The 27112-nt window shown below is 46.4% G+C and overlaps 1 protein-coding gene across 1 annotated transcript in view; it reads right to left on the reverse strand.

The window, feature by feature from the left end:
* Nucleotides 1–1750: 1750 nt before the first annotated feature.
* LOC140418059 (uncharacterized) overlaps nt 1751–27112 on the reverse strand; it is a 201338-nt gene continuing 175976 nt past the window's right edge. The window contains exons 8-9 of the mRNA XM_072501486.1: nt 14137–15321; nt 1751–6245 (exon numbers count right to left, since the gene is read on the reverse strand). Coding sequence (XP_072357587.1) covers nt 5199–6245; nt 14137–15321 — 2232 coding nt within the window. The 3' untranslated portion in view covers nt 1751–5198. The remainder of the gene's footprint in view (nt 6246–14136; nt 15322–27112) is intronic.

The following is a 27112-nucleotide window of genomic DNA, read 5'->3' on the forward strand; positions in this document are numbered from 1 at the left end:
GGTCACGAAAGGTGCTATAGAAATAGATACAGAATCCCTTGAGTGCAGAAGGAGGCCATTTAGCAAATCGAGTTGGCACCGACTCTTCCAAAGAGCACTCTACCCATATCCACTCATCCATAACCTAGCCTGCACATCCCTGGTCACTGAGGGGCAATTTATCAGGGCAAATCCACCAAACCCATACATCTTTGGACTGTGGGAGGAAACCAGAGCACTTGGAGGAAACCCACACAGACACAGGAGGACGTCCAAACTCCACACAGACAGTGACCATGGCCAGAATCGAACATGGGCCCCTGGTGCTGTGAGGCAACAGGGCCAACCACTGTGCCACTCAAATAAATGTAATTTATTTTTAGAACTAGTCCCCAACCTTGGATATATCACACTCGGTCCATTCACAAAGATCATCAATAAAGACTGAGTCTTGATTTTGTGCAACAATCATGTCTTTCTTTCCATTGCAAATCCCCTGTGAAAATCCAAACACAGCGTATCGTGAAAGTATTTAAAACAGAACGAGTTGTTGTGATTTGGGATTCACTGCCTGACAAAGGTGCAGGAAGTAAATTCAACTGTAACTTTCAAAAGGGAACTGGACAGATTCTGTGGGAAAAGAAACTTGCCAGGCGATGGGACCAAATTGATTGTTCATTTAAAGAGCTAGCATGGGAATGGTGGGCTGAATGCCTCCTTCTGTACTCTCTGATTCTCTTTCACATTTGAAGAAAATGTTAGTCTTGAACAAGAGTTTGGCAATATTTGAGAAATACCTGAACCCCACTTCCTACGAGGGGGTAGAAGCAGAGATGATGGACTGTTTCCAAAAGGAAATTGGATGGGCTTTTGAGGGAAATAAACTGACAGGGATACGGGAATAGAACAGGGCAACCATTTGATCAATAGAAATCTACAAGTTGTGAATCTTTGGAATTCTCTACCCCAGAGGGCTGTGGGAGATCAGCCATTGAGTGTGTTTAAAGCAGAGACTGACAGATTTCTAAATCCCAGTAACACAAAGGGATATGGGGATAGTGTGGGGGAAAAGGCATTGAAGTGGATGATCAGCCATGATCGTACTGAATGGTGGAGCAGGCTCGACGGGCTGAATGGCCAACTCCTGCGCCTATGTTCCAATGATACAAAGATAGGTAGGAAAGTAAGTTGTGAAGACGACATAAGGAGGTTAAAAAGGTATATGTTAAATGAGTGGGACAAAATCTGGCAAATTGAGAATAAAGTGGAAAAATGTGAAAATTGTCAACTTTGGCAGGAAGAATAAAAAAGCTTATTATCTGAATGGTGAGGGATTGCAGAGCTCTGAGATTCAGAGGGATCTGGGTGTCCAAGAGCATGAATCACAAAAGGCGAGTATACACGTACAGCAAGTAATTAGGAAAGCTAATAGAATGTTATTGTTTATTGTGAGGGGAATTGAATACAAAAGTAGGGAGGTTAACCTTCCGTTATACAGGACATTGGTGAGACCACATCTGGAGCACTGTGTACAGTATTGCTCTCATTTAAGGAATGATGTCAATGTGTTGGAAGCAGTTCAGAGAAGGTTTACTGGACTCGTACCTGGAATTGGAGGCTGGTCATATGAGGAATGATTGGACAGGCTGGGCTTGTGTCCAATGGAGTTTAGGTGACTTGATTGAACCGTATAAGATCCTGAGGGGCCTCGACAGGGTGGATGTGGAAAGGATGTTTCCTCTTGTGGGAGAATCTAGAAATTAGAGTCACTTTAAAAGAAAGCGATTTCCCCAACTGAGGAAGGAGCAGTGCTCCGAAAGCTAGTGATTCGAAACAAACCTATTGGACTTTAACCTGGTGTTGTCAGACTTCTTACTGTTTCCCATTTAAGGCAAAGGAGAGCTTTTTTTCTCTGAGGTTTGTGAGACTTTAGAACTCTTCCTCAAAGGGCAGTGGCAGCAGATTCTTTGACTATTTTAAAGGCAGAGCTGGATAGATTCTTGCCAAGCAAGGGGGTGAAAGGTTATTGGAGGGGGGGGGGGGCAGCAGGAATAAGACCCAAATAAGACAATAAGAAATAGGAACAGCTGTTGGCCATTTGGCCCTTCGAGTCAGCTCCAACTTTCAATTGGATCATAGCTATCTGACATTTCTCGCGTCCACTTTCCGGCCCTTTCCCCATAATCGTTGATTCCCTCACTGATCAAGAATCTATCTCAGCATTAAATATAACAAGGACTCTGTCCCCACAGCTCTCACAGTTCCAAAGACTCTCAATCCTCAAGAGACAAAATTCCTCCTCATCTTAATCTTAAATTGACATCTCTTTATTCTGAGACTATGCCCTTTGATCCTAGATTCTCCCACGAGGGAAACATCCTCTCAGCATTTACCCTGTCAAGCCCCTTAAGAATCCTGTATGTTTCAATGAGATCACCTCTCAATCTTCTACATTCCAATGAGTAGAGTCTCAACCTGTTCAACCTTTGCTCCTAAGACAATCCCTCCATACCTGGGATCATCTGGGATGAACCTTCTCTGAGCCACCACCAATGAAATAACATCTTTTATTAAATAAAGGGACCAAAACTGCTCTCTGTTCTCCAGATGTGATCTCACCAGCACCTTGTACAGCTGCAGCAAGACTTCCCGACTCTTATACTCCATCCCCCTTGGAATCAGGGCCAACATTCCAATAGCCTTCCTGATTACCTGCTGCACCTGTCTGCTAGCTTTTTGTGTTTCGTGCACAAGTTCCCCAAGTCCCTTTGTGCTGCAGCTTTCTGCAGTTTTCCTCCAATTAAATAATACTGTTCTTTTGTTCTCCCTTCCAAAATGAACTTCACATTTTCCCACATTATACTCCAGCTGTTTTAGCTCACTGGGCTAAATAGCTGGCTTGTATTGCAGAACAAGGCAGCAGCGCGGGTTCAATTCCCATACCGGCCTCCCCGAACAGGCGCCGGAATGTGGCGACTAGGGGCTTTTCACAGTAACTTCATTGAAGCCTACTTGTGACAATAAACGATTATTTTTAACTTTTTGCCCACTTATGTAACCCCTCAATGTCCCGTTGCAAACTGTATCCCTCTCGCAACTTGCCTTTCCACCTATTTTTGTATCGTCTGCAAATTCGGCCTGATGAGGTACCTTGTTGAACACCGTCTAGAAATTCAAATACAACACACCTACTGGTTCCCCTCTCTCCACTTTAGTTGCGGCGTCCTCGAAGAATTCTGCTAAATTAATCAGACACAATTTTCTTGCATGAAGCCATGCTGACTCTGCTTGATTTTATTATGATTTTCCAAAAGTGTTGGTATTACTTCCTTACTAATTGATTTCAACATTTTTACAGTGATAAATGTTATTGTAATTGGTCTATAGTTTCCAACTTTTTCCCTCACTCCCTTTTTGACTAGCGGTGTCACATTGGCAGTTTCCCAAACCTCCAGTAACTTCTCCAGAATCCAAGGATTTTTGGAACATTACAATCAATGCGTCCACTTTCTCTGTAGTTATTTCTTTTAGGATCTCAGGATGCAGCCATCAGGTCCAGGGGATTTATCTGCCTTTAGCCCCATTAGTTTGCCTCAGACTGCTTCTCCAGTGATGGGATTTAATTCCTGCCCTGCATTCTTTCGTATTAGTGGGATGTTCCAATATCTTCCACAGTAAAGACTGATGCATAATATCTGTTTAGATCCTCTGCCAATTCTTTGTTTCCCATAACTAGCTCCCAGATTTATTTTCTAAGGGGCCTGTGTGGAGTTGAGGTGTCAATCAGATCAGCCGGGAATTTATTGAATGATGGGAGCAGGCTCGAGGGGCCGAGTGGCCTACTCCTGCTCCTAATTCATATGTTATCACATCCTTTATAATAGATTGTAGCATTTTCCCTCCTACTGATGTCAGGCTAATGGCTCTGTGGTTCCCCGTTTTCTCTCTCCCTCCTTAAATAGTGGGGTTACATTTACCACCTTCCAATTTGCAGGAACCATTCCAGAATCTAGAGCATTTTGAAAGACGATCATCAATATATCCACTGTCTCTACAGCCACCTCTTTCAACACTCTGGGATGTAGAGCATCAGCTTTTGAGAATATAATAATAATCACTTATTGTCACAAGTAGGCTTCAATTAAGTTAGTGAAAAGCCCCTCGTCGCCACATTCCGGCGGCTATTCGGGGAGGCCGGGACGGGAATAGAGCCTGTGCTGCTGGTATTGCATTTCAAGTCAGCTGTTTAGCCCACTGTGCTAAACCAGCCCAGTTTATTAACTTTCAACCACATTAATTTATCCAGGACTACTAATCTCGGTCAGTTTCTGTGGTCACTCGTCCCTTGGTTCCCTAGTGTTTGTGGGACAATTTCTGTATCTTCCTCCATGAAGACAGACACACATTGTTTAGTTTCTCTGCCATTTCCTTATTCCCCATTATAAACTCTCCTGTCTCTGCCTGGAATGGACCCACATTGGTCTTTGCTAATCTTTTCCTTTTCACATTCCTATCGGAGCTTTTCCAGTCGGTTTTTATGTTGTCTTGCCCATTTGCTCTCATATTCTGTTTTCTCGTTCTTTATCAGTTTCTTGGTCCTCCTTTGCTGAATTCTAAAACATGTTCCCAATCCTCAGGCTTACTAATATTTGGCCACTTTATGAGGTTCATCCTTTGATCTAATAGAATCTTTAACTTTTCTTGTAGCCACAGTTGCATCACCTTTCCAGTTCGATTTTTGTGTCTCAAAAGAATATTTTAGATAAATACGTAACAATTCCTTAACAGCTCGTGATTGCCTGTCTATCATCATACCTTTTATTCTAATTTCCCAATCCTTGCAGACAACTTGCTCCTCATACCTCAACAGTTTTCTTCTCTCAGAAACACTCAGATAAAGTTTTTAAACCATGTAACCACCAGAGCTCATCTTCATGGCAACGTGGCATGCATTGGGGTGCTCCAAACAGAAATAGGAAGGAAACATCTTCTAACTTCCAAACACCCTTTCATGCTTTGATCCTTGTGAAATTGGAAACCACGTATTCGCAACAAGGCTGAAAGAGCATCAGCCCACTGGAGGCAAAGTCGTGAGACCAGCAGTCCAGCAAAAAGAAACCGTCCGATCCACCCCATTGACCAACTGACAGATTCAATGAAATATAATCCTGAATGGATTTGAGAACAGAAATAATAACAGCAGAATTCAACCCCTATAATCACTTGTGAAATTGTTGGTGTCTCAGCAGGCGCCATGAATCATAAAATCCTGTCCCACACAGAGAGCAGGTGAATGGCCTCTCCCCAGTGTGAACTCGCTGATGTCTCTGCAGGTTGGATGACTGTCTAAATCCCTTCCTACACTGAGAGCAGGTGAATGGCTTCTCCCCAGTGTGAACTCGCTGGTGTGACTTCAGTTTGGATAACACAGTGAACCCCTTCTCACACTGAGAGCAGGTGAATGGCCTCTCCCCAGTGTGAATTTGCTGATGTTTCCGCAGGTTAGATGATTCACTGAATCCCTTCCCACACTGAGAGCAGGAGAATGGTCTCTCTCCAGTGTGGACTCGCTGATGTTTCCGCAGGTTAGATGAATCACTGAATCCCTTCCCACACTGAGAGCAGGTGAACGGCCTCTCCCCAGTGTGAACTCGCTGGTGACTCTGCAGGTGGGATAACTGAGTGAATGCCTTCCCACACGGCGAGCAGATGAATGGTTTCTCCCGAGGGCAAGTTTTCTGGTGTAACTCCAGGTGGGATAACTGAGTGAATCCCTTCCCACACTGACGGCAGGTTAAATGCCTCTCTCCAGTGTGAACTCGCTGGTGTGACTGCAGGTGCGATAACTGAGAGAATCCCTTCCCACACTGAGAGCAGTTGAATGGCCTCTCGCCAGTGTGAATTCGCTCATGTGTTCGTAGAGTGTATGACTGAATGAATCTCTTCCCACACTGAAAGCAGGTGAATGGCTTCTCCCCAGTGTGAACTCGCTGATGTTTCTGCAAGGTGGATGAATGTCTGAATCCCTTCCCACACTGAGAGCAGGTGAACGGCTTCTCCCCAGTGTGAACTCGCTGGTGTCTCTGCAGGGTGCATGCACGACTGAATCCCTTCCCACACACAGAGCAGGTGAACGGACTCTCCCCAGTGTGAATGCGTCGATGAATCTCCAACAGAGAAGGGGCTCTGTATCCCTTCCCGCAGTCCCCACATTTCCACGGTTTCTCCATGCTTTGGGTCTCCTCGTGTCTGTCCAGGTCAGACAATCAGTTAAAGTCTTATTCACACACAGAACACATGTACGGTCTCTCCCTGCTTGAATGGTGCAATGTTTTTTTCAGACTGTGTAACTGGTTAAAGCTCTTTCCACATTCAGTGCTCTGGAACACTCATCGGGTGTGTGAGTCTCGGTGCTTTTCCAGTCACGCTGATGTTTAAAATCTTTTGAAGCTAATAGATCGGACAAACATTTCTCCTTCTAGATTGAAAGGCCGATAATATTCAGGCCCCAACAAATCGAGTGAATCTGACAGTTCTCAGACGTGATTTTTGAGATTTCCGCCTGTAATTCCTCCTCTTGTATTATCCTGGAAAAGGAATTATCACTGTCAGTACAGAATCATAGCATTTACAGTGCGGAAGGAGGCCATTCGGCCCATCGAGTCTGCAATGGCCCTTGAAAAGAGCACCCCACTTAAGCCCACACCTCCACCCCACCCTCGTAACCTCACCAAACCTTTTGGACACTAAAGGCAATCTAGCATGGCCAATCCACTTAACCTGCACATCCATACTCCCAGCGTATGTTGATCCACTGAAATTCGCACAATGCCACAACTGACCCACAGCATACAAGATCTCCCTGGCCTTACACTCATCCCTGGAGCATCTCGACAAGGACTCCTACGTCAGACTCCTATTGATTGACTACAGTTCTGCTTAAACACCATAATCTCAGCCAAGCTCATTTCAAAACTCCAAAACCTCGGACTTGCTCCTCCCTCTGTAACTGGAACCTTGACTTCCTAACCCATAGACACAATCAGTAAGGATAAACAACAACACCTCCTCCATGATAGTCCTCAATACTGGGGCCCCGCAAGGCTGCGTACTTAACCCTCCTACTATACTCGTTATACACACGTCACAAAATCCAGCTCCAACTCAATCTACAAGTTTGTTGATGACACGACCGTCGTGGATCGGATATCAAACACCGATGAGTCAGAGTAAAGGAGGGAGATAGAGAACCATGTGGCATGGTGTAATGATCTCTCCCTCACTGTCAGCAAAACTAAGGAGCTGGTCATTGACTTCAGGAAACAAAGGGTCGTACACACCCCTGTCTGCATTAATGGTGCGGAGGTGGAAATGATTTACAGCTTCAATTTCCGAGGTGTACACATGACCAACAACCTGCCCTGGTCGACACACAACGACGTTGCAACCAAGAAAGCACAACAGCGCCTATACATCCTCAGCAAACTAAGGAAATTTGTCACGTCCGCACTGACCCATACCAATTTTTACAGATGCACCACAGAAAGCATCCAATCTGGCTGCATCACAGCCTGATATGGTAACTGCTCGCCGAAGACCGTAAGAAACTACAGAGTCATGAACACGGCCCAGTCCATCATGCGAACACGCCTCCCATCCATTGACTCTGTCTACAACTCCCGCAGCCTTGCGAAAGTGGGCAGCATAATCAAAGAACCTTCCCACCCTGGTCATTCTCTCTTCCAACCTCTTCCATTGGGCAAAAGATACAAAAGTCTTAAAACACGCACTTATAGATTCAAAAACAGCTTCTTCCCCATTGTTACCAGACACCTGAATGACCCTCTTATGAACGGAACTGATCTCTCCACGAATCTTCTCCACTGTGCAGCACTACAATTTATATGCTTCAGACAATGTCTATGTATTTACATTATGTATTTATCGTATGATCTATGTTTTTCATGTATGGAATGAGCTGTCTGCACTGTACGGAGAACAATACTTTTCACAATACCTCGGATCATGTGACAATAAATCTAGCTAAGGTACTACGTTACAAAACTAAAAATAATATTAAATGTAATTTATTACAGAACTGCAAATATATCTAATCTGTATCATGTAAGGACAAAAGACATATCTCTGTCCTATATTAACTTACTGTTGCCTTAAATGTCAGCCATGTCTTGGGAAAACCAGGCCTTAAATTGTGAACATTGGGAAAGAGATCATCCTTTTAGCCAGACAAATAAATGTGTCAAGCTGAGGGAACAAAGGATGTTTTGAGAGAGAGAGACCTGGGCCAACCTTTCCAGAGTCTGCACCCTCCCTGGATTCACTTCCTTTCCCTTCAGTTGCTGCAAGTCACCAATTGAAGGTCAGAATGAGAAAAGAAATGGAAAGGGGGAGTAAAGAACGTGTTTTACTCACAGATGTTGGAGACAGGAGGAAGTTTTAGTCCAACTTCCGTTTTGTGTCGCCACAATGGAGCCCTGCCTGAATCAGCCAATAGAAATCAGCTTCTCAGAGGTGACATCTCCTGGTTCCAGTGCGCAGGCTCGGCGCCCCTAATTGTTCCCCCTCCCCCGACACATCCTCGAGACAAGGTTTCCAGGCAACCGGCTGACGGCTTCGGCCAGAGCGAGAAGCCACTTGGTCATCTCCCCGGTCCGGGACTGCTCATGTCCAAGGGAGAAGGGAAGCTGCGCATGTGCAGTACAGAGCCCACCCATTGACCTTCCAGCTGACGTATTGACCAATGGAAACATTTGGGGGACCGGAAGGACTCTTGGCTTCCAGCCAGTCAGACGGCAGGTTTTGTGTGAATGGAGATTGAGCTTCACACAAACTGAAGCTCCCTCCTGTCTCCAACATCTGGGAGTACAACACTTTCGTTTCTCCCCCTTTCCATTTCTTTTCTCATTCTCACCTTCAATTGGTCACTTGCAGCAACTGAAGGGAAAGGAAGTGAATCCAGGGAGGGTGCCGACTCTGGAAAGCTTGGCCCAGGTCTCTCCCTCTCTCTTTCTTAAAGACATTGACATATTTTGCTCCCTCAGCTTGACACATTTATTTGTCTGACTAAAAGGATAGTCTCTTTCCTAATGTTCACAGTTAAAGGACTGGTTTCCCCTAGTCAATCAGACCCACACTGCCTGATTCCCAATCCAATGTATTTAAAGATCTCAGAAGCCCGACTCCAAACCTTAAATGTTGTTCTGATCCTGTCACTAACATTGTTTTGGAACTCACTAGCACCACCACATAGGCAGTCATCAACATGTGCCATAAAGATGCCCGAGAGTTTCCTGCCATGGTACCAATAAAGCACGGCAGCTTCTGCCTTCAAGTGGAGACAACCCGACTTGAACAAAACTGATCTGAGAAGTACGATACACTCTGAAACATCGTTCAAAACATAGACACACTTATTTAACTTCCAAAGTCTTCCATCTACATCTGGCACATTTTTAGGACGTTGCAGAAACACTGCCCTTGGGAAGGGATTCCCCAGCACAACTGCAGCTTTTATGTTTCTTGACTCACATTCCCAAGAAAATGTCGTGAAAAGGACCAAAGAAATTTCAAAATGACCTTTCCTGCTGTGGGCGAGTCCACTCTGACTTCTTGTCTCCGAAGGGTTTTTCAAATCCCTCAGCCACTAACCTCACCTTGGGCCTGATAAGTTGCATCCGGTTGGACCTTTTCTGTGCAGATCCATCGATGTCATGATGCTGGCTGACCCCTATCTGGGACCTCTGAACAAAAGCCAAACTCTCTCCAACTGCCTAACTCTTTCTGTTTAGCCTCCCGTACGGCTTTATCTCCTCATTTGTCGGCAGCAACAAACCCTCTCGGTCACGGGGACTTCAGCATTGCCCCCAAACATATCCTTGGTATAAAACTGACAATTCCCTGTGTGAAATGTTCCAGTTATTGAAATTACATCGAATAGAGATCAAAGAAACAGACCAGAAACAGATCGCTGAGGTTCTTTGGCAGTTCCAGTGGTCAGTGAGACTGAATTAAACACAGGTGGTATAAAGCAAACAATACTGTCCACGGAGATTTTCCTTTAATCAGAGCCGTCAGTGGATCTTGTTCCTAACACCAGGTTGTTGTGGAGTCCAGAGTTGGTGAAAGTTTGGGAATCTTTATTACAAACATGCAGGGAAATGCTTCAGCGAACTGAAGCATCTCAAGGAGTAGTTACAATAACATAATTTATACACAGTACAGTTACAGCTGGCTAGGCTGTTTTGTCGGCAAGTTAGTGACAAAGTACAGGATCTAAAGGAAACAACTCGAAAACAGCTCACACTTATTGGCTATAGTGACTTCATCTCTCACAAAACACATCTCGGAAAACAACAGCTAGATTAGTAATCCAGAGACCCAGGGTAATGCAATAGGGATCCAGGTTCGGCAGATGATGAAATTTAAGTTAATAAAAAATCTGGAATTAAAAGTCACGATTTAAAAAAAAAAAATTGAAAGTACATAATTCATTTTTACCAATTAAGGGGCAATTTAGCGTGGCCAATCCACCCAGCCTGCACATCTTTGGGTTGTGGGGGCGAAACCCATGCAAACACGGGGAGAACGTGCAATCTCCACACGGACGGTGACTCAGATCCGGGATCGAACCTGGAACCTCGGCGCCATGAGGCAAAAATGTTAACCACTGCGCTGCCCTAAAAGTCATCGATGACCATGAAAGCATTGTCGATAGTTATAAAAACCCATCTGGTTACTTTTAGATCCACCTGTCGTGGGGGAAAAACACTATTTACTATCCAGGATAAAGTAAATGTACTTCAGCTTTCATGGATCATTTTAGTGGAAATGTGCTCTCCCAGGCTCAAAGAGCATCAGCCCACTGGAAGCAAAGTCGTGGGACCAGCCAGTCCAGCAGAAAGAAACCCTCCGACCCTCCCACTTCACCAAGTGTCAGAATGAACAAAGTTTGATTTGATTAAATTTATTGCCACATGCACCAAGGTACAGTGAAACGTATTGTTCTGCGTGCAATACAGACAGATCATTCTGTACATGAAAAAACATAGGATATATGATAAATACACAATAGAAATACATAGACATTGGGTGAAGCATCCGGAGTGTAGTGCTACTCAGTCGATGAAGATGTGTGGAGAGATCAGTTCAGTCCATAAGAGGGTCATTCAGGAGTCTGGTAACAGCGGGGGAAAAAATCTGTTTTTGAATTTGTTCGTGCGTGTTCTCAGATTTTTGTATCTCCTGCCCGATGGAAGAGATTGGAAGAGAGAATAAACTTGGTGGGAGGGGTCTTTGATTTTGCTGCCCGCTTTCCTAAGGCAGCGGGAGGTGTAGACAGAGTCAATGGATGGGACGCAGGTTTATGTGATGGACTGGGCTGTGTTCACAACTCTCTGTCGTTTCTTACAGTCTTGGGCTGAGCTGTTGCCATACTAAGCTGTGATGCAGCCAGATAAGATGTTTTCTGTGGCGCATCTGTAAAGATTGGTAAAAGTCAATGATAATTGTTATAACCTGCCTGCTTACCACTGGCTGGGGACTAATAGCAATCCCACAATCCTTAGGAGTATGAGCTTCCCCAATGAGGAGGGGGGGGCGGAGAAATCATTAGCAGAGTCCCTCTGGCCAGTCTGAAACCAGCTGGAGAGGAGTGAGCAACAAGAGAGTATTGCTGCATATATATATATATATATATATATAAAATTGTAAATAAATGTTATTTCTTTCTATTCTATAATTCGTGCTGGATTCTTTGTAGCCCTCACAAAAATAATGATCTTTATTGTTGTCACAAGTAGGCTTACATTAACACTGCAATGAAGTTACTGTGAAAATCTCCTAGTCACCACACTCTGGCGCCTGTTCGGGTACACTGAGGGAGAATCCAAATGTCCAATCACGTCTTTCAGGACTTGTGGGAGGAAACCAGAGCACCTGGAGGAAACCCAAGCAGACACAGGGGAAACGTGCTGACACCGCACAGACAGTGAACCAAGGCGGGAATCGAACCTGGGACCCTGGAGCTGTGAAGCAACAATGCTAACCACTTATGCTACCGTGCCACACATGAGGCATTGGACATGCTGAATTTCCTTAGTTTCATGACGAAGTACAGGTTTCTTAGTCGTAGCGTCGATGTGGGTGGGTCAGGACATAATGTTGGTGATGTGCACACCTCGGAATTTGAAGCTGTCAACCAGCTCCACCTCCGCACCTTTGATGCAGACAGGGGTGTGTATGATACTTTGCTTCCTGATAATGACCAGCTCCTTAGTTTTGCTGACATTGAGGGAGAGATTGTTGTTATTACACCATGCCACTAGGTTCTCTATCTCCCTCCTGGACGCTGACTCATCGTTGTTTGATATCCGACCCATTACGGTTGTGCCATCAGCAAACTCGTAGATGAAGCGGGAGCAGATTTTGCCACCCAATCGTGTGTATAACGAGTATAGTAGGGGGCTAAGTACGTAGCCTTGTGGGGCCCCGGTATTGAGGACTATCATGGAGGAGGGTGTTGTTTATCCTTACTGATTGTGGTCCATGTACCAGGAAGTCGAGGATCCAGTTGCAGAGGGAGGAGCCAAGTCCTAAATTTTGGACATGAGTTTGGCTGGGATTATGGTGTTGAAGGCAAAACTGTAGTCAATGAATAAGAGTCTGACGTAAGAGTCCTTGTTGTCGAGATGCTCCAGGGGCAAGTATAGGGCCAGTGAGAGGTGTCTGCTGTGGACCGGTTGTGGCGGTATGCGAATTGCAGTGTATCAAGGAATGCTGGGAGTATGGAATTGATGTGTCCAACATCTCGAAGCAATTCATAATGATCGATGTCAAGGCCACCAGACGGTATTCATTGAGGCAGGTTGCCTGGTTCTTCTTTGACACCAGTATGATAATGGTCTTCTTGAAGCAGGTGGGAACCTCAGAACGGAGTAGGGACAGGATGAGGATGTCCGCGAATACACCTGCCACTTGGTCAGCGCAGGATCTGGGTGCACGACCAGGGATCCCGTCAGGACTGGGTGCTTTCCGAGAGTTCACTTTCAAGAAGGCCGATCTGATTTTGGAGGCTGTGACCGTGGGCATGGGCGTGTCCAAGGCTGCTGGGGCAGTTGACAACGGTTTGTTGGTTTCCTGCTCGAAACAAGCATAGCATGCATTGAGTTTGTCGGGAAGGGGTGCGCTGTTGCTGAAGATTCTACTCAGCTTTATTTTGTAGCCCATTATATTGTTTAGGCCTTGCCACAACCGACGAGAGTCCACATCATCGCTTAGTTTGGTATTGTCACTTGGGAGTCCCTGTTGGCTTTGCGGAGGTCGTACCTAAATTTCTTCTATAGGTCAGGGTTGCCTGCCTTGAACGCCTCAGGCGTGGCCTTCAGTCGGGAGTGAATCTCCCGATTAACCCATGGTTTCTGGTTGGGTAATGTACGTACTACCTTCTTTGACACACAATCTTCTACACACTTGCTGATGAAGTCTGTGATGGTGCTGGCATACTCGTTCAGGTTAGCTGCTGAGTTCTTAAATATGGACCAGTCCATTGACTTCAAGCAGTCGTGTAGGAGCTCTTCCTTTGCCTCGACTTTCTTAACCGGATTCTCTTGCATAAGTTTCTGCTCGTCAGCCGGGAGAAGGAGCACCGTCTTGTGGTCCGATTTTCCGAAGTGCAGTCAGGGGATGGATCATCAGGCGCCCTTGATATTTGTGTAGCAGTGGTCAAGGATGTTGGGACCCCTGTCGGGATAGGAGATGTGTTGGTAGAATTTTGGCAGTACACTCGAGGTTGGCCTGGGTAAAGTCCCCGGCCACGATGAACAAGGCCTCCGGGTATTCGGTTTCATTGTTATTTATAGCGGTTACAATTCATCAAGCGCCTTCTTCACTTCCAGCTGGGGTGGGATGTAGACCGCCGTGATGATGGCAGAAGTGAACTCTGTGGAAGGTAGTATGGGCGGCACTTCACAGTCGGGTATTTCAGGTCCGGGGAGCAGTCGTTCGCCAGGGTCGACACATCCAAGCACCAGGAAGGGTCGGCGAGGAGGCAAATCCCTCCACCCACTCCAGGTTCAGTCCTGGATGTGATTAACAGCAGGAATAACAGCAGAATCCAACCTAACATCACTTGTGAACCCTTTGGTGTCTCAACATGTTGGATGACTGAGTGAATCCCTTCCCGCAGTGAGAGCAGGTGAATGGCTTCTTTCCAGTGTGGACTCGCTGGTGTGTCAACAGGGCAGATGAATCACTAAATCTCTTCCCACAATCAGAGCAGGTGAATCGACTCTCCCCAGTGTGAACTCGCTGGTGTCTCCGCAATGTGGATAATGTTTGAAACCTCTTTGTGCAGTGAGAGCAGCTGAGCGGTCTCTCCTCAGTGTGAATGCGCTGGTGTTCCATCAGTACCTGAGAGCTTTTAAACCTACTCCCACAGTCGGAGCATTTAAAGGGTCTCTCATTGGTGTGAGTGACATTGTGGTTCAACAAGTGGGATGACCGAGTGAATCGTTTCCCAGTCGGAGAGGTGAACGGGCTCTCCCCAGTGTGGCCTCGCTCGTGTTTCATCAGGTTGGATGAGGTTCTAAAGCTCTTTGTGCAGTGAGAGCAGCTGAACGGTCTCTCCTCAGTGTGAATGCGCTGGTGGATCATCAGAACCTGAGAGCTTTTGAAACCCCGCCCACAGTCAGAGCATTTAAAGGGTCTCTCATTGGTGTGAGTGACATTGTGGCTCAGCAGGTTGGGTAACTGACTGAAACCCTTTCCACACACAGTGCAGGTGAATGGCCTCTCCCCGGTGTGAACCCGCTGGTGTGACTGCAGGTGGACTAACTGAGTGAATCCCTTTTCACACACTGTGCAGGTGAATGGCCTCTCTCTAGTATGAACTCGCTGGTGTGTCTGCAGGTTGGGTAAATGAGTGAATTCCTTCCCACACACAGTGCAGGTGAATGGCCTCGCCCCGGTGTGGACTTGATGGTGTCTCTGCAGATGGGATAACCGAGTGAATTCCTTCCCACAGTCAGAGCAGGTGAATGGCCTCTCCCCGGTGTGAACTCGTTCGTGTCTCCGCAGGTTGCCAATGTCAGTGAATCCCTTTTCACACTGAGAGCAGGTGAAAGGCTTCTCTCCAGTGTGACTGCGTTGATGCCTTTCCAGCTCATGTGGGGCTCTGAATCCCTTCCCACATACAGAGCAGGTGAACGGCTTCTCTCCAGTGTGACTGTGTTGATGCCATTCCAGCCCGTACGGGCCTTTGAATCCCTTCCCACAATCCTCACATTTCCATGGTTTCTCCATGGTTTGGGTGATCTTGCGTCTCACCACGTTGGACGATCAGTTGAAGCCTCGTCCACACACAGAACAATGTACAGTCTCTCCCTGATATGAATGGTGTAGTATTTTTTCAGACCATGTAACTGGTTAAAGCTGTTTCCACAGTCAGTGCTCTGTAACAGTCTCACACGGGTGTGTGTGTGTCTCAGTGCTTTCCCAGACACTCCGATGTTGAAAATCTCTTGAAGCAGACAGAATAGACAAACATTTCTCCTTCTAGATTCAAAGGCCGATGATCTTCGGTGCCCAAGAATTGACTTACTCAGTCAGTTCTTGACGTGATATTTAGTTTGAGATATCGACCTCAAACACCTCTCGTTGTAACTTCCTGCAAAAAGATATTACAAAAATCATCGTCAGTACAGGATAGAAATTCAGAACAGACAATTCTAGTTTCTGTCGAATAATTTTAGCTCTCTCTCTTTCCCTCAAACGCTCTAAGTCTCCATTCCACACACTCTCCCTCCAGTCTCACTCTGCTGTATCTAATATTCACCCTCCCAATTCTCCTGAAGGTGCTGATTCAGGCTGATTGATATATCCAAGCTCACTGGTTCCTGTCCTGGACACATGAGGCTGCCAGGCAGATATATGTCTCTGTTACTGGACGATAAATGTGTGTAATATACAGACTGGATTCACTTCCTTCCCCTCCCAATTCTTATGAAGGTGCTGATTGATGCTGATCAACAAATCTAAACTCACTACAACCTGTACAAGAGTAGAGACTCTCCATATAAGTATATTTACTGATTAGAGATGGGGTGATTCGAAGGAAGAATGTTATTTAGCCATGGCGTGGTCATGAAGAGGAACCCATTGCCCACAAGGGTTGTGGAAGTCGAGATGATCCATAATTCAAAATAAAATATGAAGAAAATAAGCTTTCAGGTGAACAGGGATACCGAGGGGGAATGGGACTGACTGGATTGCTGTACAGAGAGTCAGCATTGACTTGAGTTACCAAATGGATTCTGTCAGTGCTGCAATGACTATAACTGGAAATATATAATGTGGGTACAGTACTATTTACAAAACTAGAAATAATAATACATGTATTTTATTACAGAACCATCAATAACATATCTGATACATTCCATATAACACTAGATATATCTCTGTCCAATATAACATTTTTAAAAATTAATTTACAGGGTGTGGACATCGATGATTAGGCCAGCATTTATTGCCCTTCCTAGTTGCAACATCCCTAGTTGCCCTTCACAAGGTGGTGATGAGTTGCCTTCTTGAACCGCTGCAGTCCTTGAGTTGTAGGTACATCTCCTGTGCTGTCAGGGAAGGGGTTCCAGGATGTCGTCCCAGCAACAATGAAGGAAGGATGATATATTTCCAAGTCCGGCTGGTGAGTGACTTGGAGGTGAACCTCCAGGTGGTGGGGTTCCCAGGTATCTGCTGCTTTTGTCCTTCTAGATAGTAGTGGTCGTGGGTTTGGAAGGTGCTGCCTGAGGAACCTTGGGGAGTTACTGCAGTGCACAGTATAGATGGTATGCACGGCTGCCACAGTTCGCCGGTGACGGAGGGTGTGAATATTTGTGGAATGGGGAGTAGTCAAGCAGGCTGCTTTGTTCTGGATGGTGTAGAGCTGCATCTTGAGCGTTGTTGGAGCTGCACTCAACCAGGCAAGTGGTGATTATTCTATTATACGCCTGACTTGTATCTTGTATATGGGGGACAGGCTTTGGGAGTCAGGAGGTGCGTTACTCGCTGTAGTCTTTGACCTGCCCTGGTGGCCACTGTATTAATATGGCTGGTCCAGTTCAGTTTCTGATTAATGGTAACCCTCAGGATCTTGGTTGTGGAGGATTCAGCGATGGTAATGCCACTGAATGTCAAGGGGCGGTGGTTAGATTCTCCTTTGTAGGAGATGGTCATTGCCTGGCACTTGTGTAGCACAAATGTAACTTGCCACTTATCAGCCCACTTCTGGATACAGTCCAGGTCTTGCTGCATTTGGACATGGACTGCTTCATTATCTGAGTCGTCGCGAAAAGTGCTGAACATTGTGCATCCCCACTTCTCACCTTATGATGGAAGGGAGGTCACTGATGAAGCAGCTAACTATGGGTGGGTCTGGGAATGTGCCCTGAGGAACTCCTGGAGCTGAGATGATTGACCGCCGACCACCACAACCAAGTTCCTTTGTGCCAGGTATGACTCCAACCAGCGGAGAGTTCTCCCCCGATTCCCATTGACTACAGTTTAGCTGGGTCTCCTTGATGTCATACTCGGTCAAATGCTGCCTTGATGCCAAGGGCAGTCACTCTCACCTCACCTCTGGCATTCAGCCCTTTCATCTATGTTTGAACCAAGGCCGTAATGAGGTCAGGGGCTGAGTGACCCTGGCGGAACCCAAACTGAGCAACCATGAGCAGGTTATTGCTGAGTAAAGTGCTGTTTGATTGCACTGTTGATGACTCCTTCCACCACTTCTGCTGATGATGGAAATAGACTGATAGGGAAGGAATTGGCTGGGTTGAATTATGTCCTGTTTACTGTCCCCTTAAATGTCAGCCATATCCTGGAGAAAGAAGCCCTTTAATTGTGAACATTAGGAAAGAGACGATCCTTTTAGCCAGACAAATAAATGTGTCAAGCTGAGGGAGCAAAGGATGTCAATATCTGGACCAACCTTTGCCTGGGCCAACCATTGCAGAGTCTGCACCCTCCCTGGATTCACTTCCTTTCCCTTCAGTTGCTACAAGTCACCAATTGAAGGTGAGAATGAGAAAAGAAATGGAAAGTAGGAGAAAAGAAAGTGTTCTACTCACAGATGTTGGAGACAGGAGTCTGTGTGCAGCTCAAGCTCATTCAGGGTTGGAGGAACAACAGCTTTGCTCGGCAGAAACCTCCATTTCCAGCTTCCGAATTGAGACAATAGGGGAGGTCTGATTGGCGGAGGAGCAGAGTCCTTCCGGTCCTCCAATCTTCCCATTGGTCACAACTCAGCAGAGGCAGCGGAGGTGAGCTCCCTCTGCACATGCGCAGTGTCCCCTCTCCCTGAGACATGCGCAGTCCCGGGTTGGGAGAGAGGGAATCATCGATCGCCGGAACTGTCAGCCGGTTGGCTGGAGACCTTGTCTCGAGGATGCGGAGGGGAGGGGGAAAAATGGACGGGGGCGGGGCTCCATATCCGCGCGCGGGGCGAGTGTACGCAAATACAGCGACGCCGCCGCGGAGCGGGTTAATTCCTATTGGCTGATCTAGAGGACGAGCATCTTTGTGATGTCACAATGTGGAGGTTTAGGCATTGTTGTTTCTAGTTTGTATGTTGCAGGAAAAGTCATAAACTTGAAGTTTTTGTCTTATGACTCTTTAATTTGTTCACTGGGTTTAGAATTTATCTTTTAAAATTCCTGATCTTTTCAGAGATCTTACACAGTTGGTTTTGAGTCACAAGTTTCAACTTACCATTCAGCCTCAGGCAACTTGCTGTCTCACTGTTGCTCATGTCAGTGACAGCCCAGTAACAGAGCTGAGGGCTGGAGATGCTGTGACCCCTTGTAGGAGCTGGAATCAGTAGAAAGAAGAACCATAGTTTCTGGTTGAGCTTTGTGTGAGCTGTCCGACCATAATGATATATACAATAGCTAACCAGGTAATATGTTGTGATGAGGGTTTATAAACAGACCCTGGGTAGACAAGTTAACTGAAGCTGTGGGTTTGTCAACTGTACAGTGAAACCAGGCATCCAACAGCCACAGAGACCTGTAATATTGGACACTGGGTTTAACCCTGTTCTGTATTAAACAGACCTATCTGTGATACACAATCAATACGCTTGAGTCCACGTGGAGTCATATCGATTCAGCTTTAATCAGATAGAACTGTACCCAGCAGCGATGTTACAGAAGTGGAGGCTGCTGGGTCGGCATCGGTTCTTAGCCCCGCCCTGAGAGGTGGGGTATATGTACATTGCCCAATGGTAGACCCCGCGGCCTAGCCAATGGTTATTCCTCTCTCTGGTACTGCAATACCTTGTATTACCACATTCACCCCCTGTTAAAAAAAAGTCAGCGGGGTGATGGCCAGTATTACTGTCGCCTTTTCATGGTAGGACCAGGTATTGCAGGTACCATGCTATCGAGGGTTGCGGAGAAAGTTCTTGCGTTGTTAATTTTCCTCATGGTGCTGCAATCAGACGATCAGGCAGCCTGGTTGTCCTACTGGAGTGTCTACGTTTTGGTGGTGAACTATGATAAAGCCATGGAACTGCTGGAAGGACACTACATTCATCCACTTAATCAGGTCTACGCCCGTCACCTGCTAGCAATGAGATGGCAGAGCTCAGATGAGACGCTTACGCATCGTGATTAATACATGGAATTAACACAATCTGATACTGGGTTATTGTGATATAGTTAATCTGACCCTTAATTCATTCAATTCCAAAAGTGAATAACATTGATTCAAGTACAGTGATTACTCTGTTAATCTGTGAATAAAGTGGTGTCAGTTCATGCAGATGTGTCTGAACTCAATTTCATTAATTATTTTTGTTACTGACTAGGGTCTCTCCCACTCTCTCTCTCTCCTCTCCCCTCTCTCTCCTGCCTCTCTCAGTCTCTGGCACTCCTCTCTGGTGCCTCTCTCTCCCTCTGCTGCGCCTCTCGCCCTCTGTCTCTCTGTTCTCTCTCTCCTGTCTCAGTCTTTGGTGCTCCTCTCTTCTCTTTGGTACCTCTCTCTCCCTCTGCTGCCTCTCTCTCCCTGTCTCTTTCAGCTGCCTCTCTCTCTCTTCAATGCTTAGGAAGGCAGGTGGGGGCAGCACAATGGCACAGTGGTTAGCATTGCTGCCTCACGGCACCGATGTTCCAGGTTTGATCCCGGCGCTGGGCCACTGTCCGTGTGGAGTTTGCGCATGAAATGAAATGAAAATGAAATGAAATTAATAGAAATTCACCCTTGTTTGCGTGGGTTTTGCCCCACAACCCAAAGATGCGCAGGGTAGATGGATTGGCCACAATAAATTGCCCCATAATTGGAAAAAAATGATTGGTTACTCTACATTTATATTTAAAAGAAGGAAGGCAGGTGGGAGAGTTTCCTTTGGAAGCAGAGGGCCGAGAATATAAGAACAGGGAGATTGTGCTGGAACTGGATCAAACACCAGTTAGACCACAGCCGGAGCACTGTGGACAGTTCTGGTCACCACATTACAGGAAGGATGTGATCACACGAGAGAGGCTGCAGAGGGGATTTATGATGATGTTACCCAGGAGGGAGAATTTTAACTATGAGGAAAGATTGGAGAGGCTGGGGTTGTTCTCATTGGAACAGAGGAGGCTGAGGGGAGAATGAATTGAGTTGTGTGTAATTCTGAGGGGCTCAGATAGAGTGAATATTTCCCTCAGCAGAGTCCAACCCCTGCAGTCAAACATGAAGTCACTGGTGTGTCAGGAAGTGGGATAAGTGAGTGACTCTCTATCTGCACAGAGAACATGTAAACAGCAGCTCCCCAGTTTGAACCCGCTGGTGTGTCAACAGGCTGGAGGATTGGCTGAATTCCATCCCACTCCTGGAACATTTTCCAATGTCCTGTCCCCAGTGCCAGCAGGCTGCCTGACTGAGAGAAGCTCTGTCCATTGACAGAGCAGATGAATGGCCTGTCGTTAATATGGAGATGCTGGTATCATATTGATATTGTTCATTCCGGGGACTTCCGGTGACAACACGTTGGTGGATGTCGCACGTTAGGTGGCTCCTGCGAGAGTCTCATATTTTTGGATGTTTATGCCCAGTTTTGGGTCAGTTTTTAGATGAGTTGTTGAGGGGAGGCATAAGGAGGCTGACGAATGTCGAAGTCCCAGAGGAAAGGTGCTGGAAAGAAGGGGGCGAGCGAAGGTCCGCCAGCGAGTGCTGCTGTGAGTCCTGCAGGAAGGAAGATGGCCAGGGCTGGGTCGTCGTGTGGGGCCGCTCCCCTCACCGTGGAAACTCTGACCAAGGTGATGTCAGAGCTTCAGACATAAGTAGATATTACCCCTTTGAACTGAATTGGCCACATTCCTCTTGGAGGTCTGTTCTATTCTCTGAGCCATCACCCATTTGTCCCGACCAATCCTCGGTCGTCGCTGAAACGGAATCATCGATGCTTGGTTCTTATACTCCTTCTGACCAGTGTCCCAGACAGGTCAAATTTACTCTACTTCGAACTGTTGAATGACATCTTTCTTCTAACCATAGATCCATTCTTCAGACATTGTAGTTAAAGGTGTCAACTCAGGTTCTGCTCGGCATTTCACCATCTTTTCCATCAGTGCATTGCAGACTCTAAATAGGTCACCAGTCAAAAGGTACCAGGCCTCATTTCAAATTGACCAAAAGCTTCCCATCATGGCTGCAATCAGTCATTTTAGCACAAACAGGGTCTTATCGCTACAGTGGAGTTGGAAAGGCTGTTTGCCAAGCATTTACAGGTGCTTCGGAGGGGGATGACAGCTTCACTTTAGAGTGGGTGAAGGAGGCGATTGCCCTGGTAAAGACGGCAGAGATGAAGACGTCTGTCGAAGTGCGGGAGCAAGGACAGAAGTTGAAGAGGGTGGAGGGGACAGTGTCGCAACACAGTGACCAGTTCACCTCGATGGGTGAGGAGCTGTGGAGGGTGACGGAGGTCAACAAAAGGCTCAGAGCTAAGGTAGGGGACCTGCAGAACTGGTCAAGGAGGCAATTTTTGGGAATGGTGGGCCTGCTTGAGGGGCGGAGGGCCTGAGGCCAACCGAGTACTTTGCAAAGATTTTTGCTGTGTTGATGGGGGAGGGGGGAGCACACTCCGCTCTGAGTGGGACAGGTCACATTGGTCACTCAGGCTAAAGTCAGGAGTGAATGAGTCACCAAGGGCGGTTATAGTCTGCTTCCACAGCTACCACGTGAAGGAGAAGGTTTTGAGCTAGGCACCCTAGCAATGCCATGTAGGCACGCTGGCAGTGCCACCCAGATGCCAGCCTGGCACCCTGGAGTTCCCAGGTAGCACTGTCAGGTTGGCAGGGTACACACGGGCAGTGCCAAGGTGTCAGGCTGGCATTTTGCTCGCACTGGGGATCAAGCCTGGGGGTGCACTGCCCATGTGCGGTGGTGTGGGGAGGCCCGAGGAACCCATATAGGTGAGTTGGGACATTGGGGGTTCCAGGAGTCGAGTCAGGTGGTCAAGAGCTCGGGACACCATTTAAAAATGGCATCCCAATATCATCCTGCACTGAGGAGATCCTCAGTGCAGGAATAATGCTAAGTGCAGCCTCGGGTGGCATTCCCCACCAGAGCAGTAAAAGAGCAGAATGCCATTAGTTAGCGGATATGAAGTGGGAAGGTGTTGGTAGATGCAGATACCAAGATCTGACGGAGTAGTTGACGAGAAGGGGGTGGCCTTTGGACGGGTGAAGGGGACATTGGACGGCAGCAGAGTGAGATTTTGAGTGGTCTACCCAGCAAAGCTGAGAGTCACTCATAACTCGAAGGACTTTTATTTTGAGATGGCGGAGGCGTTCGTTAAGGCTGAAGGACTGAGACTGAGATGAGAGTTGGGATTTGTGCTTGGTTGGTGGGACGGGGATTGTATTCTCTTATTGAGGGTTTTCTATTTGATTGGGGTTTTGTTCCTGACTCTTGATTGGGGGGGGGGGGTGTTTTTTTTCCTTATGGGTGCGGTTCTGTATTGTTTCTTGGCTTCAAGGAGGTGGGTTTTGAGCACGTGGGGCTGGGTTACTGAGGAGGGGGTGGCGAGGAGGGGGCTCTGGCAGGGATTACCACACGAGGAAATGTAGGTGATTAGTGAACGGGAGTGTGATGGGAGCCTGGTCAAACAGGTTTCAATGGACCTGGGAGTTGTGAATGGTGGGGGAGGGGATTGACACTGGGTGAGGGGTTTACAAGAGGAAATGGATGGTGGGATTCTGGGAAGGGGTGAGGGGACTACCCACATGTTATTCCGCTCGGCCCCGTTCCATCCCAGTACCAGGCGTTTGGAGACTGGGCTCTGGATGAGTAATGGCGCCCGGGGCTCCCACAATCCGCCGCGCCCTGGAAACCGCTCTATCGGCTGCGCGGGCCTGTGGCCCGGTACTGCGCATGTTCAAAGGAGAGGGAAACCGCGCATGTGCAGAAAGAACCCGCCTTCTGACTTCCGACTGAAACCTTGACCTTCACACAAACTGAAATCTCCTCCTGTATCAAACATCTGTGAGTAAAACACTTTATTTTCTCCCTCTTTCCTTTTCTCATTCTCACCTCCAATTGGTCACTTGCAGCAACTGAAGGGAAAGGAAGCGAATCCAGGGAGTGTGCAGACTCTGCAAAGGTTGACCCAGGTCGCTCTCTCTCGCTTAAAGACATTGACATCCTTTGCTTCCTCAGCTTGACACATTTATTTGTCTGGCTAAAAGGATGGTTTCTTTCCCAATGTTCACAATTAAAGGGCTGCTTTCCCCAGGAGATAGTTGACATTTAAGGGGCAGTAAATTAATGTCGGACAGAGATATGTCTCGTGTTGTTATGGTACAGATTCTTTTTGGATTCTGGAATAAAGTATATTTATTAATATTTCTAGTATTGTAATATAGTACTGTAGCTATGTTATATATTTCCAGACATAGAATCTGAATTCTCTGTTCCGCTACACCCGTTTTCTGCTGTGGTGCACCCCCGCTGGCAGCGGGATGCTCTGTCCGGGCAGACGACCAATGGGGTTTCCCATTGTGAGCACCCCCATGCCATTGGGTAACCCGCGGGTGTGAGTGCGCTGCCGGCGAAACGTAGGATCCCGCCCAGAGTCATTACGGCACAGAACAGGTCCATTCAGTAACTTGTCCATTCCGACTCAGTAGACCGATACAATCAGTACCATTTCCCCTTGATATTCCTCTTCCCCTGAAAGTTTATTTACTTCATGTACATATCTAATTTCCTTTTGAAATTGTTAATCATCTCTGCTACCGTCAGGGCGGCATAGTGGTTAGCACTGCTGCTTCACGGCGCCAAGAACCCGGGTCATTGACCGCATGAAGTTTGCACATTCCCCCCCATGTTGTGTGTGTCTCACCCCCACACCCAAAAAGATGTGCAGTGTAGGTAAATTGGCCATGCTAATTTGCCCCTTAATTGGAAAAAACTGGATACTCTGAATGTTTTTCATTTTTAAGATGTGGAGATGCCGGCGTTGGACTGGGGTGAGCACAGTAAGAAGTCTTACAACACCAGGTTAAAGTCCAACAGGTTTGTTTCGATGTCACTAGCTTTCGGAGCGCTGCTCCTTCCTCAGGTGAATGAAGAGGTATGTTCCAGAAACATATTTTTAAATCACTGCTACCACCAACTTCAGAGGCAGGCAGTTCTGTGTTTCGTGCAGAAGTTCCCCCAAGTCCCTTTGTGTTGCAGCTTTCTGCAGTTTTTCTCCATTTAAATAATACTGTTCTTTTGTTCTCCTTTCCAAAATGAACTTCACATTTTCCCACATTATGCTCCATGTGGCAACTTTTTGTCCACTTGCTCAACCTCTCAATCTCTTTGCAAACTGTTAGTATCCCCCTCGCAACTTGCCTTTCCAACTATTTTTGTCTTCAAATTTGGGCACAGTACATTCGCTTCCTTCCTCCAAATCATTAATATAAATTCTACACAGTTGCGATCCCAGGACTGATCCCTGTGGAACCCCACTGGTTACAGGTCACCAACCTGAAAAAGCACCCCTTATCCCCACTCGCTGTTTCCTGCTTATTAGCCAATTCTCTATCCATGCTAACACCATGGGATCTTATCTCATGCCTTAACGTTTTGTGAGATACCTTGTCAACGGCCTTCTGGAAGTTTAAATACAACACATCTACTGGTCCCCCTCTATCCACTCTGGTTGAGACTTCCTTGAAACACTCTGATAAATTAATCAGACACGGTTTCTCTTTCACAAAGCCATGCTGACTCTGCTTGATTAGATGCAGATTTTCTGAATGTGCTGCTATTACTTCCTAATAATTGATTCCAACATTTTTTCAATAATAAATGTTAGGCTATTCGTCCTAGAGTGCCTCGTTATTTTCCTCCCTCCCATTTTGAATTGGGGGGCTGTCACATTGGCAGTTTTCCAATCCTCTGGTACTTCTACAGAATTCAAGGATTTTGGGAAAATTACAATTAATGCATCCACTATCTCTGTAGCCATTTCTGTTAGGATCCTAGGATGCAGCCATCCAGGGGACTAATCTTATCCCCATTAGTTTGTCCAATACAACTTCTCCAACGATGGTATTTAATTGCTTCCTCCATATTCTTTAGTATTAATGGGATATTCAAAGTATCTTCCACCGTAAAGACTGATGCAAAATATCTGTTTAACTCCTCTACCATTTCCTTGTTCCCCATAACTGACTCAGTGGCATGGAGGCACAGTGGTTAGCACTGTTGCTTCACAGCTCCAGGGATCTGGGTTCAATTCCCGGCTTGGGTCACTGTCTGTGCAGAGTCTGCGTGTTCTCCCCAAAACTGCGTGGTTTCCTTCGGGTACTCCGGTTTCCTCCCACAAGTCCCAAAAGACGTGCTTGTTAGGTGAATTGGACATTCTGAATTCTCCCTCCGTTACCTGAACAGGTGCCGGAGTGAGGTGACTGGCGGATTTTCACAGTAACTTCATTACAGTGTTAATGTAAGCCTACTTGTGACAATAATAAAGATGATTATAATAAAGAATATTATTACGCTCTACAAAGATTTATTTTCTAAGGAGCCTCTGTGGAGTTGAGGTTTCAATCAGATCAGCCGGGAACTTATTGAATGGTGGAGCAGGCTCGAGGGGCCGAGTGGCCTACTCCTGCTCCTAATTCGTATGTTATCACATCCTTTATAATAAATTGTAGCATTTTCCCTCCTACTGATGTCAGGCTAAAGGGTCTGTGGTTCCCTGTTTTCTCTCTCTCCTTAAATATTGGTGTTACATTTACCACCTTCCAATCTGCAAGAACCATTCCAGAATCTATAGAATTTTGAAAGATGATCACCAATGTATCCACTATCTCTCCAGCCGCCTCTTTCAACACTCTGGGATGTGGAGCATCAGCTTTTGGGGATTTATTAACTTTCAACCACATTATTTTCTCCAGTGCTACTTTTTCACTAATACTAATCTCTTTCAGTTCCTCGTGTTCACTAGTCCCCTTGGTTCTCTCGTGTTTTTGGGACAATTTCTGTATCTTCCTCTGTGAAGACAAACACATTGTTTAGTTTCTCTGCCATTTCCTTATTCCCCACTTTAAACTCTCCTTCACTGCCTGGAATGGACCCACATTGGTCTTTGTTAATCTTTTCCTTTTCCGATAGGAGCTTTTCCAGTTCTCCCCAGTTTGCTCTCATATTCTATTTTCTCTTGATCAGTTTCTTGGTCCTCCTTTGCTGAATTCTATAACAAGTTCCCACTCCTCAGGCTCACGACTATATTGTCTCCTCCATTGATCTCATGGCATCTTTAACTTTTCTTGTTAGCCACGATAGCTTCACTTTTGCTTCTGAAAGGAATCTATATTTTATGTAAATAAAATGTGAGTGGTTGCCTGTCTATTGTCTATCGTCATACAAAGAACAACAAAGAACAAAGGACAGTACAGCACAGGAACAGGCCCTTCGGCCCACCAAGCCTGCTCGGATCATGATGTCTGTTTAAATTAAAATCTTCTGTGCTTCCAGGGTCTGTATCCATCTATTCCCATCCGATTCATGTATTCGTCAAGATGCCTCTTAAACGTCACTATCGTACCTGCTTCCACCACCTCCTCCGGCAGCGAGTTCC

The sequence above is a fragment of the Scyliorhinus torazame genome, chromosome 5 (genome assembly GCF_047496885.1).
Source record: "Scyliorhinus torazame isolate Kashiwa2021f chromosome 5, sScyTor2.1, whole genome shotgun sequence".
Classification (NCBI taxonomy): Eukaryota; Metazoa; Chordata; class Chondrichthyes; order Carcharhiniformes; family Scyliorhinidae; genus Scyliorhinus; species Scyliorhinus torazame.